The sequence below is a fragment of the Lycorma delicatula genome, chromosome 2 (assembly GCF_047948215.1).
Source record: "Lycorma delicatula isolate Av1 chromosome 2, ASM4794821v1, whole genome shotgun sequence".
Lineage (NCBI taxonomy): Eukaryota > Metazoa > Arthropoda > Insecta > Hemiptera > Fulgoridae > Lycorma > Lycorma delicatula.
Genome location: NC_134456.1, coordinates 34,723,178 through 34,739,571, shown reverse-complemented (window position 1 = coordinate 34,739,571; position 16,394 = coordinate 34,723,178). Strand labels below are relative to the sequence as shown.

General features: G+C 27.4%; 1 protein-coding gene across 5 annotated transcripts in view; it reads left to right on the top strand.

Annotated features, from left to right (window-relative positions):
- The window catches only part of LOC142320633 (ras-associated and pleckstrin homology domains-containing protein 1-like), a 323,711-nt gene that overhangs the window by 275,725 nt on the left and 31,592 nt on the right, over window positions 1–16,394 (top strand). For 4 of the 5 annotated variants that reach the window (XM_075358652.1, XM_075358653.1, XM_075358651.1 and 1 more), the window contains 4 exons: window positions 1,939–2,124; window positions 2,532–2,702; window positions 7,456–7,917; window positions 11,404–11,670. In XM_075358652.1, coding sequence (XP_075214767.1) covers window positions 1,939–2,124; window positions 2,532–2,702; window positions 7,456–7,917; window positions 11,404–11,670 — 1,086 coding nt within the window. Of the gene's footprint in view, window positions 1–1,938; window positions 2,125–2,531; window positions 2,703–7,455; window positions 7,918–11,403; window positions 11,671–16,394 lie in introns of those variants that run through there. The other variant, XR_012755460.1, reaches the window with a different exon arrangement.

Genomic DNA, 16,394 nt, shown 5'->3' with positions numbered 1-16,394 from the left:
ACTTCTTGCTTTCGTGTACTGGAATTACTTCTTATATCACCTTAGTCGAACTTGTACGCACTGGAAATTCGCTCATTCAGTGACATCCTCACAGAATACTCTTGCTTCAAACTCACATAATAACCCCTTGCTTAGAACTCTCTCGGAGAACTGATTTCAACTCATCTTCCGTGGAGTATTTATACCCCTATTTTCTTACCTGCAGGACCAGACCTCAGCTGAGCGTGAAAACGATCAACTGAGACTTCTCCTTTTCCCATGCATTCCTACTCTAGGTACGCTAACTCTACTTGTGGAACAACATCTGTTTAGATGTATCGGCGAACAGTATTACAAAGGACGATTGATAAACGAACCTGTTAACTTTACTAAAAGAGTTCCTTTTAGCCCCTTTCTGGATTCCTTCCACTATTATATTTTCACCCATTATTATATTAATACTCATATATTTTGTTCATAATTGGCAGAAACGTTACTCAGATCCGTTATATTAGTCTTGTTACAATATCATTGATTTCTTAAATACAAATGAGCAGTATATACAAGTACAAATTATGAATTAAAATTATTATACCAACTGTGTACCATATTTAATACATGCTGTGTCTATTCACCTAGACTTTTGTGAATTAAAAAAATTTCCATATTTACATTGGTATTATAATTTTTTTATGTATATTTTTGCAGTTCATTAATTATAGACCGTGGATTAGTAAAATGTAATTTGAATTCTAAAATGTTTTATACAGAACTTTGTCATTAATAGTTTACAATAGCATGTAAGTAGTTTCTGCTGTTGTGGAACATTTATTAACTACTGCGGCATTATTTTGCATTAGTATTCACCTGTGCTGAATAATTTTTATGTATTGTCTAGTTAATATAACATATTTGTAATTCATTTTCATGAAAATAATTTCTTGTGACCAGTGCAAAAAATTATTGTTCAAGTTTATGATTCGATTATTGTGATTGTCACATACTTGTTCTTCTGTCCCAGAAGTGAATTTTTATAAACATGTACAGTTATGTATAATATATAACTAACTATTTTTCACTCGCTCCAGAAAACCCAACTCAAATTATAATACATAACTGAAGATCCAAATTACATTAAATTACCAAACAAATCTAACTGAAATCATTTTAAAAAACAATGAAGATAAAAAAAAATTGTATCTGATAAAAAATATCAGCATTTTTTATTAAAATCAAAAAATGTATTGAAGAAATGCGCTGTAATAAATTCTAGACCTCCGTCTGAGTAGCATAAGCAACAGTAACAGTAAACTACATATGCAACACTAACAGTAAAGCATGTGCAATGTAGAATAAGAAATACATGCAACCATAGTAATGTGGATGTAGGAAGTGAGAAGAAAACATCTTGTCTACAGTTCTGAAGGCTTGGCAACTCAAAAGTTAATTTTATTTTAATCTACTAAAAGCTAAGGGTAGATACACTTCAAAATGTTTTTATTCATAGATTGATTAAAGGATGTGAACAAAGTAAGGATTAAAACATGTTAAAATATCAACAGCTAAGACTTATTTAGTAAATATGTTTCCATAGATTATTATTGTTATCTAGAGAAGATGCAGTTATACTTTATATTGTTGGCATTAAGTGTCAAAAATGGCCATAACTGTTGACATCACTTTAAAAAAGAATTTGAGACAAAATCGCTGGCTTAGTAGAAAGAAATGAAATCCATTGAACCAGACATTTGATTAAAGGCAAGGATTAGTTAACTATCATTTATATTTTTTTGTTTCACTTAAGCTGAATTAGTCCGTTATTGTTTTGTAGTATAGTTTGATAAAAAATTGTTATGTGTTAAATGCCTAGTTTAGCAGCATCTGTGCTCTTTATTCTATGTTTTGTCTTAAGGTGATAACTAAGTAGTTCTTTTATCAAACTAAATAATTATTTTGAAGGAATTCTTTGCTGGACCCTGTGTGCCGAACGTAGAAGGACCTCTTTACATAAAAACAGACTCTCGCAAAGGTTGGAAGAGACATCATTGTGTACTGCGAGCATCAGGTGTTTATTATTGGCCAAAGGATAAAACAAAGTCTTTATCAAAAGATTTGATTTGTCTTGCTACACTCGATGTTAATCAGGTATGAGCAAACTTTATTAAATATTATCTCAGTTGTTTTATTCATCTAGATCTAATTGAATTGGCTTAGCAATTTTGAAAACCATTATGAGTTTCTTTATAACATAGTTTTATGTAAATCTATTAACTCTTTTTCTTGTATCCTGACTTAAGTCCCCTTCTCCAAGTATCTTTGAAGTTTGTTCTCCTCCATCTGTTTCGTTCTGGCTTTGAAGTAGTTAGTAATAAGATAAATTGTAGGTTTCGTAAATGATATTTGCAGTATATCATTTTATGTTCTGTTGATTTACTTTGAGGTTTTGCTTATTTGGATTGTTTTACAAATGTGATCATAAATTGGTGATATATTCAAAATAAGTTGCTAAAAGAATTTAGTGATTTAATTTTAATTTTTTTCTGTTTTTCCAGGTATATTATGGTGTAGGATGGAAAAAGAAGTACAAGTCACCTACAGAACATTGTTTTGCGATTAAACATCCATGTTTACAGCAACCTAAATCAACAAAGTACATTAAGTTCCTATGTGCTGATGATGCACAAACACTTCATAAATGGGTTATAGGAATGAGAATTGCCAAGGTAAATTTACAGTAAATAAAAATTTACTACATAAAATTTTTGTAACTTTTTTTTAATGTTGTAAAAATAATTTGTATTTATTGCTGTAAGTCTTATTTGATTTTGTCTGTAGTTTGGTTTTAAAGTACAACAGGAGCACTGTTTTTTTTTCTGCCTTTACACAGTTAAAAAACTTATTATTTATCCAGTCATGTAAAATAGTCTCTTATTCTTATAATAACAGCTCTTAGCTATTCTTATTATAATAGTAATAGCTCTTATTCTTTGAAAAATATTTTTGAATATACAAAATGAGATAAGCTAATAATATGTAAGCGGCTTGACCTGTACTGCATTTTAAAACTTTGTTTTTATCGTAGCTCATAGCAATCTACGTGTCAACATTGATTCAGCAATTCAATTGGTCAGTAATTTTTTTAAATTCATTTAAAATGCTTTTATTCACAATAAAATGTAGGCTTTTGCAGATAAAATTATTCAGAATAAGATGAATAAAATAAACTATTCAATAAAAAGTTTCTTGCATTAATATTGTCTTAAAGAATGGATGATAAATGAAAGAATTTTGATTTTAAAAAAAAAATTAAGCTTTTGACTCGCATAAAAAAATTGTTTATGTATTGCAATTAAGATTCAACTAAATTATCTATATATACCCAAAAAATTCTCATATGAATGAGAATTTTCTGTTATAATTATATTAACATTTTTACACACACCCACCCTCGTAGAGTGGTTTCTACAATTAAAACTTATTTTCATGATTTGAAATGACATAATTTTTGTTAAAGATAATTACAATGAAGATCAGGCTATTAGAATCTTCACTATTATTATTATTATAATCAATTATTGAAGAATCTGGTTCTGGGTCTTTTATGTAATATGCTCAATATACAAGATTCTGTTCATGAATTTATTTAAACAAAATATCAATGTACCTTAATAGAATAAACTTCTCTAAAAAATAAGAATTTCACATCAACTCAACTCAACTTCGCACACAACTCCTTGGTGAAGTGGTAGCGTCTCGGCCTTTCATCCAGAGTCCTAGGTTTGAATCCTGGTGAGAAATGGTATTTTTCATGTGCTACAAAACTTTCATTTCATATTACCATGTAAAAACTTCAAGTTAATGATGAATTAATCCTCAAAAAAAGAAGAGAAAAATAGTAAACTGCCAGTATAAAATAAATGTCAAGAAATTTTACTACTTTTTAAATAAAATTCCTCTCTTTTCTGATGGACAATTAATATATCTGAAAAATTCTCAGTCCAAAGGCTGAACTTCATCATCATAGTCTAGGCAGTTCTTGAGTTGCACTATGTCAGCAATTTTGGAAGGAACATATTAATTTTCTGTTTATTATTCACTTTTTAGCAACTGATTATATTATTAATCAGATGAGTGTTTACATAAAATTATTATTACCTATGCCATATACTGTCTAAATTAAAATTTCTAGGATCACAGCCTAATGAATAAATTCTTTAAATATTTATAAAAATACTAGCAGACCTGACAGACGTTTCCTGTTCAAACGTTGTAAATCCAAAAATTAAAAAATTTTTCAAATAAACTATAAATTTTTTAGACCAGTTTGATGAAAAAATATGTAAAAAAAAAATTATTTTTAAAATACCTGACACCACCATGCATACAGTTATCACATCTCAACCTATCAATTGCATGTGAGTGTATCTGTATACTATAAAATTAAATATGTTGAGTACAAACTTAAAACTGTCTTAAATAATAAACAAGAAAGTAAAGAACCCAAATCATTTTTATGACAGGTATATTTTTTTAATGTACAAAAAATAAATCTTTAAATATATTTTTAATATTAATGAACAGATCTGTTCGGCCTTATGTACGCATGAAAGTTATGGTGTCTTGAATATATTCTTGCATATGATGCGGACTACCAATATATGATGATGGAAGAATATATACAGTACCGATGTTGTTGATACTAGTTTTTTCATCTACGTTACTGACAATAGCATCATGCAAATGAATGTATTCCTAAGAACGAAGCTTCGGATGAGTAAACTTGATGTACCGTAATCGCTCACTTTCAATTTTCGCATACATATCAACAGTGTATTGAACTAGCTGGCGGCATCTGAGAATGTTGTTATCTTCATTGGCACAAATCATCAACCGATATGCGTAGAAGTTCATAACGCTAACCTTCCTGTTAATTTCTGCACCTCCAAAATAAAAATATAGATATGACAATACGAAATTAATTATACGAAAAAAAATAAAAATAAAATAATGTATATGTTGTACCTGTCACTGTATTTCTTTGTTTAATGTTTAAATAATATCCATATTCTCCTTCCCAAAATATCAATGGATATTGCAAAGCATCGTAAGAATGGTGATTGTCTAGAATCATCTGCACCGTGTTATCTCTGCGTTGTATCTGTATATCTCAACATTCAGATGGGTCGCTAACCATAACAACTGCAACTTCATTAACAGTTGGTACATTGTATCTGCCTGTGTGCTCTCCATATGGTACATTGTCTGCTTTAATGATAATCACATAGTTGTCGTTTTGCAATCTGTTGGAAACAGTGTTGAGCAACTGGAACAACCGGTTATGATTTTGTAAAAACGTTTCCAAAGTTGCCACTTTTTCTTGCTCCTCCATCTGCTTGATGTGGTTGTATTGGCAGCGTGTGTTAAAATTTGTTGCTCCTCATTGCCCATGAAGAAGATTTGCAAAAATGTTGGATCGGCATCAGGCATTGAGAACAAAGAACCAATTTGATGATACACTTGGCCCTGAATCTTAAATATTGATTCAAAATTACAACCATCCTCATTCTGAGCGATTTTTGTTGCTCCAAATGGTGTAATTTGGAAGCAAGAATTGAATTTACAAATTTTACACAAAAACAATTTTGATTGAGATGTGGCTCCAGCCAATAGTGTTTTCAATGGTGGAAGTGAAACTTGCTGATGCGCAGCAAAGACCGGCCGATTCACCTTTGTATTTAAATGCATGACAGTGTTGGCATTCTTTGTCCATATTGCCAATGACAATTAGTGCATGTGATGAATAGTCCATTTCCGGCTCATATTTGAATGCAAGGCAGAGAAGTGATGCATGTGTCAATGTGCTACATTCTTGCACATGCTGTCGATCATGTGCTCTGTGTGCGTCAGTGACTCGTTGCTCTCATGCCTCTCTCTTTGTCTCAATGCATTAACTCGAAGATGTTCATTGTGATGCACTCGACTTTCATTTGCACATGTGTTTGCAACCTAGTCTCTTAAATTTACATTGTCCCTCAATTGATCTTCTGCCGTTCTATTTAACCGACAGTTATGGACTATTTATGCATGCCATGTATATCGACCGATATTTCCTGCTCGTCCACGAAGATGTGGCATTGTTCTGTAATAAATACACAACATTTAAGTTAAAATTAGTAGGAATGTAGACGAAATTTCATTAATATGACTATTATCAGTTTGTGACTGTTGTATTATTGTAATGGGTTTATTGAGTAATTATGTGTAGCATGGTTAATATTTATTTTCACTAAATATTGAGATGTCTGATGAAAATTGAATTAAAAAATCGAAATATCATAAAATTAATAATTAGTGTTAATTAATAAATTTTCATCCACATTATTGCTAATTTTCACTTAAGATCATTTTAAAAACGTACCTCCTACATTTTTTTTTTATTTAATAATTTTAAGTTTCATAACCATGTGATAGCTTAATTAATAAAAAAATTAAAGCACTATAAAAAAAGCAACGTAGTATTAATTTTTATCATTTTTCTCATTCTTTATTTTAACATCTATTTTACTAAATTTTAGATAATTGTAAATTAAAAACAATCTTAGAAAATTTTTTATAAAATTAATCAGCTATAAAAATTATAACTTCAATTTTTAAAATATACTGTAAACTATAATTATTATAAGTAACTTATATTTTAATTTGATAAATGTTATAATTTATTTTACAAACTTACACTTTTATTTTTAAAGAGCCGTTCAATACTTCATAAGTTACATAGAATCAAATGAGAACTGACAATTTAAATTTGTAGGTTAAGTTGATTGTTATTGAATGCACGTGTATACATCATTAAAATTCATGAAAAGTCATGTAAAATACTCACTTCAGTACTGCACCTAACAAATTTGTACAATGTATATTTTTTAATTATACTTAAAAACGTTATTTCAATAAATAATAACATAATATAATATTCTCAATAAGTGCGCAATTCTAGTTATAAGAATTTTAATGTAATTACCAACACCAAGCTACAACGCAAGTAACTGATATGTGAAAAAGCAACAAAATAAAAAAATTTCCTAGAATCCGATCGCAGCACCAACTTCTGGGTCTGACTGATATGCCAAAAATTATTTTAAAAAATTCTAAAACACGATCATAGTGCTGGCTACCAGATCCAATTGTGAACCTTAACTATCCCAAGATCAACAACAACACATAAATAAATAAATTAATTAAAAAAACATTTTCTATTGGATCAAATTGTGAATCTAAACCATTCTCGAATCAAATTAATCACCCACACAAAATTTCATCAAAATCGTTCCAGCCGTTTAGGAGGAGTTTAGTCACATACACAGAGACAGAAGAAATATATAAGTAAAGATTTTATGAAGCGTATTCTTAAAACATAATAAATTTCTATGTATTATTCCACGATTAACTTTTTTTGTTTTTTTAATACTTTTCCAGTATGGTCGGCAGCTTCTCGTTAACTATCGTTCTTTGGTTGAAGAGTGCCAATTATTAGCTGAAGGTCAAGACTGTCTTGAGGATAGAACCCTATCTCGCCGAAGTGTTGTCACCACGCTCGATACGACATCAGAATCTGGTTCCAGTGGCTGTGATGTCGGTTTTGAGTGCGATTTCCCTTCAGGTACAATTAAACGTAAACCTCCTAAACTTCCTTTGACTGCAACAACACGCCAATTAAAAGAAATTGCAATCGGTTCAAGCACCAGGCCGATCGAAAGGGTGGAATTTAAAACGAGCTTTGAATCTTTGCCACCGCCTCCACCTGAACTACTCGAGGCAGATCTCAATGTTCCAGATGATGAAGATCTTCCACCACCACCTCCACCTCCTCCACGGCTAACTCCTCCTAGCACAGCTTTTCTTCAAGATCTTCAAAGAGTTATGAGAAGAAAGTGGCAAGTAAGCATAGTATTATCATTATTTTATTTGTTGATTAAGCTAATAAATTTTCAAATTCAGATTTAATTTTGTATATACCATTATGAATGTCATTAAAATTAATATTACTGTTGTTAACTTCTCTGTACATAATTCTTTTATCACAATTTAATATACATACAAAATTATTTATTGTTAGTGTAAACAAGAATTTGTAGAAAAAGAATGACTTCAGTATTGAACAGATACTGTTCAATATATATATATATATATGTATATATATATATATATACACAGAAAATAGATGACGACTTGCCCTAAAATGACCATTTATGATGGGTTTTTTCTCTTTACTTAAAACATTAATTTGTAATATTGTGTTATTATTGTTAAATAATCGATAAATAATTATTAAGTAGAATCCTATGATTTAATTGAGTTAACTTAATTGCAGTTTTGCATTTATCCAGTTAGAGAGCTCTTCCCTTACAGTCAGATGGTTCTACAGCACCTGGAATAACACGAGATTATAGCCCAGAAAATTGGGGTTGTAAAATAAGAATAAAACCATATTTAACTGTTTGTGTTAATAACTCATGCTAACCCTTTTTGTGTAATATTTTCACATCCTATGTTTATTTCAAATCCTTTACTCTAGTATGCCACTGTAATGAGTTTACTTCTGTTTTTAAACACTGCCACGTGTCACTTATTGTTTTATGTTATTTCTATAAAATTTGAAACTTGTCAAATAGTTCATAAAACCCATGCATATATCCAGTGTGTCCCATCCATGTGTACAATATTTTTATATTAATCTGTGCTTTCTCCCTTAATATATTTTGCCTACTTGCAATTTTCATTTTTGATTTTTTCATAGGTTATTTTACATAATGACTATTTGTTATCCTATTCGGGTAATTTTAAATTTGTTTTTATTTTTTTTTTAGATATTGTTTTAAGAGGGTTGTACAGTTATATTTTTTTAATAACATACGTTGTTTTTTTATAATGAATGAAAACCGCTTTTTCTGTTATCAGCTTGCTTTTTGCAGCAAATTGTAAATAATACATAAACATTTAAAATTTTTAACTTGTAAATATTGTACATAAAGAACTATTCTGAAAAACCCAGTAGAATAGATCCGTGTTTCAATTTAACTGGATGGCAAAATTTTGGACAACCATGGATGTAGTTTTTCCTGGCCCAATATGGTGAGTTGTGAGAAAAATTCTATTCAATAATTATGCATATTATCAATTCAGGATTGATTGCTATTTAAAATAACTTCTTTGAAAACTATTTTTGTTTTCAAAATAGACTATAATTAACTTGTGGTTTTTAGCAATGCACGTTTCCTCGATCAGTTTTTTTTTTTTTTGCTTATTAAGTCATTAACAATTTTTTGTTTATACTCATAAAGGTGAAGGGAAACAAATTTTTTTTAAATTAGCTGAATTTTTTACTGCTTTTAGATAAAATACTCATTTTACTAACATGTAATAAATAAGTTCCCATATGTCACTGAATAATACAGTGCAGTTGTCCTTCAGATGGATATGTGCTTGCTGCTGGAATTTAGAGGCAGACTAATAATCGTAGAAAATTTTGCCTTTTAAAGTTATAAAAAAGAAAACATCTGAAATCACTCTCACCGTTGCTTTATTGAATAATTTCTGGAATACTTCATGAAACATGACTTTTGATGTGGCATTTTATTCTTATTACAACATCCTTTTATATTTCAGGAGATTTCTCTTTAGATTAAAATTTTAACTTTGTAATTTAACCAAATTTATGTTTAGTTAAAAGTGCAATATGATTAAAAAGCATAGTATTATTAAATAAAAATTTAGATTAAAAAAGGTAAATTCTATACCATTTCAACTGTGCTGTTACTATGTCATCATTTCTATGTACTATGTGTTCTAAAAAGCGGCATAACAGTATTATTTTAGTTTTTGCTGCTGATCTAAACTATGTTGGTAATGCTATATTGGTAGAATATATTTTATAATATAATTCATTTAGAGAATAACTTCTATAGCTTTGTAATTATTATAAATTAGATTTTAACTGATTTTTACAGTAAATAAAAATTATATATCCTGTGAAGTTTTGTGTGAATTAAAAAAATTTGATATCAGTTGCGTCTGTATAAAATTTAAAATTCACACTCTCCAAAACCATGTTCAACAAGATATGACTGAATCTGCATTGTCATTCATTGTGTATAATTAAAGTAGAACCCATTTTGACGTGAAAAATCTAAAATAAATTATTATATTATTATTGTATCGGCCAAACATCGCTTTGATTGATATAAATCCCTGAACTTTCTTTTACCATAGAAATTTCTGATCTTGTTGTTTTCATAGCTCTTCCAGTTTTTATATGCTATGGCAAGTGTTTCTTCCATTTTTTCAAAACGTTCAGTTTGGGGCATAAATAAGCTTGATGATGTAAGTAAGCTGACTATAAAAATTGACCATTTTCAGCCCTGAGCATCAGTGAGAATTGAAACGGGAAATGCTTTTTATGATAATCTCAAAAACTGAACTTGTCTTGGCATTTACAGTTTTTGGGACTCATTGTAGTCTTTGTGCATTGCTTTCATCATAGTTGTAAACCAATTCCTTATCTGATAGCAATTTTTTTTTTAAGTTTGCATCATTACTTGGATTCAATAGCTTGCTGAAAAAATTCATTCATGTCAGGTCAAATTCAGTTTTCTGTGACTGTTAAAGGCCAAGGCATGAATTTGGGTGCAAGCCTAAATTTCTCATAAAAATCTCATGAAAAATTTTGAAATTTTTAATTCTTCAACCATCTCACGAAGCTTAAACAATGAATAGCATGAGTGATTTCAGCTACTTTTGTGACAGTTTCATCAGTTACGATATTGATAATTTATCTAAATGAGAATGTTCATTTGAATTTGAGCCATCTTTGAAACATTCTATTGCCCTTACAACATACAGTAGAGTATAGCTTAAAACCTAATTCCCAAGTACTGTTTTACTATTTAAAATTTGACCATTTTCCCAGGTTTAGACAAAACCTTCCATTAATTCATTGCACACGGAAAATGAATTATTTATAAATGCATAAAAATCTTCCTAAATATAACTTATTGATTTAGAGATTGTCTAGTGTATAATTAAATTATTACATACTAGTTTTTGCTAGACTACTTCCAGATTTTTCCATTTAATTGCAGCACAGTATCCATCTGTTAGTAACATTTATTGACGACTAATTAAATCATGAATTTACTGGACAAATTTCCTACATCCAGTTATTAATGTGTAGTTTTAAATTGTGTATATTATCTTAACATGAAAAATTGTTTCATCTTGTATGATTATAATTTAAGCTCCGTAGAAAAGATACACCATGATATCAAAAATTCTAAATCTCTGGTTGATTAAATGAAAAATTGTTTATATTATTTAATGAATCATACTGAAAAATAAATTAACTTACAGTATTTATTTTATTTTCAGGTTGCACAAAAATGTAAACAAGACTTATCCACTACTCCACATGAAGTATTGGGATTTCGTGATCCGCCTGATTATCGCGAAACAAATGTTAGCAATTGGGTTGCTGAACATTATGGAGGCGGTCAAGGCCAAAGTCTGTATGAAAATGTTTATCGACCTGGTGTTCCACTGCCACATAAAAAGAGGCCACCTCCACCGCCACCACGAGCCGAAACAACACAACTAACTACAACGACTGTTAATGCAAGACATATACACAACTGCTGATAACTATGTATTCAAGTTATATAAATACAAGCGGTTTTTATATTCTTTTAATGCTGAATTAGATTTTTAATTTTATCAATAAGTATTTATTCTAGTTTAAAAAATACTTAGCTTAGTAATAGTAACTCTTGTTTATTTTACTGATAAAAGAAAATTTTCCGCAAAAGCATTGATATATTCATTCAATAAAATACATTAACATATCGACATATGTTGCTGTGTTGTCTATATCATTACTTTATTAACCAACCGTGCTACAGTTAATGTCATTATGTGTGTAATAAAACATAATTTATTAAGAGATAGACTAAATGTTCACAGATTGTATTACCGTGTTATCTTGTAATGAAATTGTTGTTCTGTATTAAATTTAATTGTTTTGCGTTAATGGTATATTAAAACCGTTTGATATTTGTATAATTAATTGTTGATTGCTTTTAGTATAATAAAAGTACAATATTCAATCGGCAATCTAAAGAATTCAAATATTTTTTGTAATTATAGTTTTGTTTGCAATCACTGATTATGTACAGAAAGCAGCTTATGTGTGCTTGAATATTTGTAGATATTAGGTATAATAAAGACTATATTGAAATTATATTATAATTTTATTGATTAGCATTATATTTTCTTGTTATGTATTATCTTATTCAGTGTACTTTTTTTTACTAACTAGTTTAAAATTTTAGCTGTGTATAAATTTAATTAATTCTTTTAATTCTAAACGTGTATGAATTATTAAATTTATATTCATCTTAATATATTTGAACAATAGTAATTTATTCATGTATCTACTTCTTTTCTTTCTTTATAGTTGTAATAATAATACAATTACTTATTGTGCAACGAATTTGTTATCTATAAAAATTATTAAAAGAAAGTCAACACACATAACTGTGTGCTTACATTATACTTAATCATGAGCTAAAATTGTATGTACATGTGTGTGTTTCACACATTTATGCATTTACCCATTTGTTTTATACAGTTATACATTCATACATTTAAACACACAAACATATCAAAGTACAAGACAATAATTACAGAATTACTTCTTTCAGTGATGTATTTTAAATAGTAATAATTTTTATATAAAAATTTGATCAGTAAAAAAGTAATTTTATGAAAGTAGATTTTTTAATATAAAGTAATTTGAGGAAAAATATTTTCCTGTATGTTTGACATATAAGAATATATAATTATATATTTGAAAAAACATATTAGGTTATCTCAAAATTAAGAGATAATTTATATTTATTTAATTTTAATCAATTTTTAAGACTGTTTTTTATAAGAGCAAAATTTTTGAATAAAATAAAATATTTATTGTGATATTATTCTCTATGTCTTTTGAAAAACATAACATAGAGATTTCTTATAAACAAAAAAAAAATTGTTTAATTATCAGTGATTTTTTGTATATCGTAGCAGTTTCTTTTTCATGTACATACCTTGTTGGTCTTATTTTTTATTTATTAAAATTTGTTATTTACATCTTTCTTTTTACTTGTATTTTATCTTCACTAAATATTATTTTATGTTTGGGTTCTGTAATATTTAAAGTAATTTAATCTATCCAGGTATTTTTATTGGTCATTTAAAATTTAGGTATACTTGTTCAGTGTGCTTGTTAGATATAGTAAAAGGGTACTGATATTTATTATTTATAAGATTACAGGTAAAAAATGAGTTTTTGTTTTACATATTTTGAGATTTGAATAGTTTCATCACAAGTAACAAAAGCCTACTGATAATTAACATATATAAATTATTTAATTAATATTCCCCATGAATTTTTTAATTAAAAATCCGTAAAACAGCAGAAAGTTAACTCCTAGCGAGCTAGTAAACTGCATCTTTTACAGCAGTGTAGTTTACTATTTTACCCTGGAATATGGTTTTACTCTAGCTAGAAAACATCAAAGTGAGTAGCAACATGTATTTATTACCAAAGTTTTAAATTTATCACAAAATACAAATACTTGAAACTACATCAATAAATTAACCCATTAGATGCAATGCTGGGCATGGTTTTCCTTTGTGTAATCTAATATAAGGCTAACTTTTATTTCTCATGAAAAAAAAAAAAATTCTAATAATTTGTAAAATTTTAGTTAGATTGGTACTCTTTTTCTGATTTATCATAATTACAGCTGAAATTTTTCTGAGAATAGTATGTTTAATATTATATGTGCGTACCAAGGTTGTATGATATTCAATTTATTAAAATTGTCCTCTAGTTTTACTTATTAATGAGACTGTTTGGTCATTCTAGTTAGCAGAACATTTTTTTTTTAAAAAGGTGGTAAAAGTATTTCCAACAAAGCCATTTTTTTCTCCATTTCATAATCACTTTTCCAACAGCATATCAGTTATTTTTCAGAGAATATTGTAATTCATTTTGACTTACAAGTTCTAAAATTATTACATTCTTTTTAATTACATTTCTGCATCTTTCATGTTATTCTTTATCTAGAATTCAGCAGTACTTTATTAGATACTGTTCAACCATTTTATGTTCAAGGATGTGCTGAAAGTAGTAGTTAATTAAAGTGTTTTACTTACATTAAATTTAAAACCATGACTATATCAAATTCTAATTTTGTAAACAATTTGAACTTTCCACGTAGTACATACTTTCAAGTTATGTGATATTTGAGAATTTGTTAAATTTTTCTCTTGCATCCAGTCCCTCCTTGATTGAATCCATCCATTTCCATAGGCTTTACTATAAGAAGTAAAATGCCTTTGTTTTTTTTTGTTTTTTATTCTAAAAGGAAATTTTTTCCTGTTCCCATTTCTACTGCCACTGGGTTTTTTATTCCTTTACACCCATTAAAGTATTAACATGTGAAAAATTTTATATTTCATTTTACATAGAGCTTTCTTCCTGTCTGCAGCTATTTTTCTTTTAATTCCAGTAGCAGTGATATTTACTTAGTATTTAAGATGAAATCTCTGAAAAGTGAAATAGAAGGAACTGAAAAGAGGTAGTTATATTCAGCTAGAATATCAGAACATTAGAGTTTTATTATTTGAATCTAGAAACACTATATTTATCATTTTACTTTTATTTTGTTTATTATATTTTTAATGTCGTTATTTTGTTTTTTATGTCCATTGAAATTATTCATACATCATTAAGTTTATAGTTTTTGCTCAAAATTTATGAATTTATGAGTATTTAATTTTCTACACATTTTTTAAATAAATTTTTGAATAAAGTAGTTATTTCAAAATTGTTTTACACACTTTTTTTAAAATAATTATATCTGAGACTTTTGATAAAGTATTTATTTACCTACAGTTGATTTTAATAATATAATAAATTTTTAAATGTTTATTTATTTTTTTAGGTGTGCTATGATTTATGTGTTGTGTGGTAGTATGAATTATTTTTTATATAATATGATAATTATGGCCATGTATTAAAATTCTTATAAAAAAATAAAATTATTTATATTTGAGGAATTTTCCTTTTGTAATTCACTATTACTGTTATTTTTATATTTATTATACACAATCTTCAGTTTATTACAGTCTTGTGTTTCAATTTATAATTTATGATCTCAATATATTCATAATTTAATTTAATTATTATTTTTATTAATAGTTTTAAAGTGTACATGTCAGTGCCTTTTTTTTAATGGCCGTTTATTATAAGTACGAATATTTTGTTACCAAATGATTTTTGTCATTTTTCTTCAATTATTAATCTTCAATTTAATTTTAAGTTTAAAAAAATTATTGATATTGTATATTATATAATTTATTGTATATATATATATTTTTTTTTGTGTTTCATATATTTTATAAAACATTATTCTTAACAAAAGGTGCTTATTAAATATGTTATGTATAGTAGGTGCAAAAAATGAACGATTTCTGTGTAAATAACGTGTGTGCAATCTAAGCATCTGAGTTAAGTACTTATTTCCTTAATTCTGTATATTTTTTAAAATTTTATTATGATATGGAAGGTTTTTGATGAGATAAATAGAGTATGGGAAATTAAATTAAAAAATATTTAATTTAATCTTATCTTTGCACTTATTTTTATTACATCACAAAAATATATATGTTGTTATTAAATTGTATACTATTAATTTCTTATAATTGTGAATAAAGTGGTCATTTCATTTCCACATCGTAAAGGATTTTCTTTCTATCCTTGATATGTGCTGTGAATAAATAAATAAAAAAATTATTTTAACTAATAAAAAAAATTAAGTATTATCACATAAATTTTATTTTAATTTGTATAATCTTGTAAATGTACTGCAGATTTTCAAAATATTACATTGATTTCATTAAATTTTACTCAAGATTTATTAAGTATTCTATATTCTTTAAAGAACTAAATAAATGCTAAATAGTTACACTAGCCATAGATTTTTAATATTTACATTGACAATTGGCTCTAAAATATTTTACTCCCTTTCTGTTATTTGTAATTACATTCATTTCAATGTTGGGATTTTAAGTTCTTTTTATTTTAATTAATTTTAGTAATGCTCTTGATATGAAGTCCTTCAGTTTATTGACCTTTTATAACAATTATGCTTTCCTTATAACTTGTTTTAAAAAAACAAAAACCAATAAGAATAGAAAAAAATATTTTTAGTAAAATTTAATAATTCATAAATTGATAGTGTTTTGCACATTGACATTTTTGTTTCATTAACTTAAAATTTTTGAGGGCATTAAGTAATGTTTGATTTATA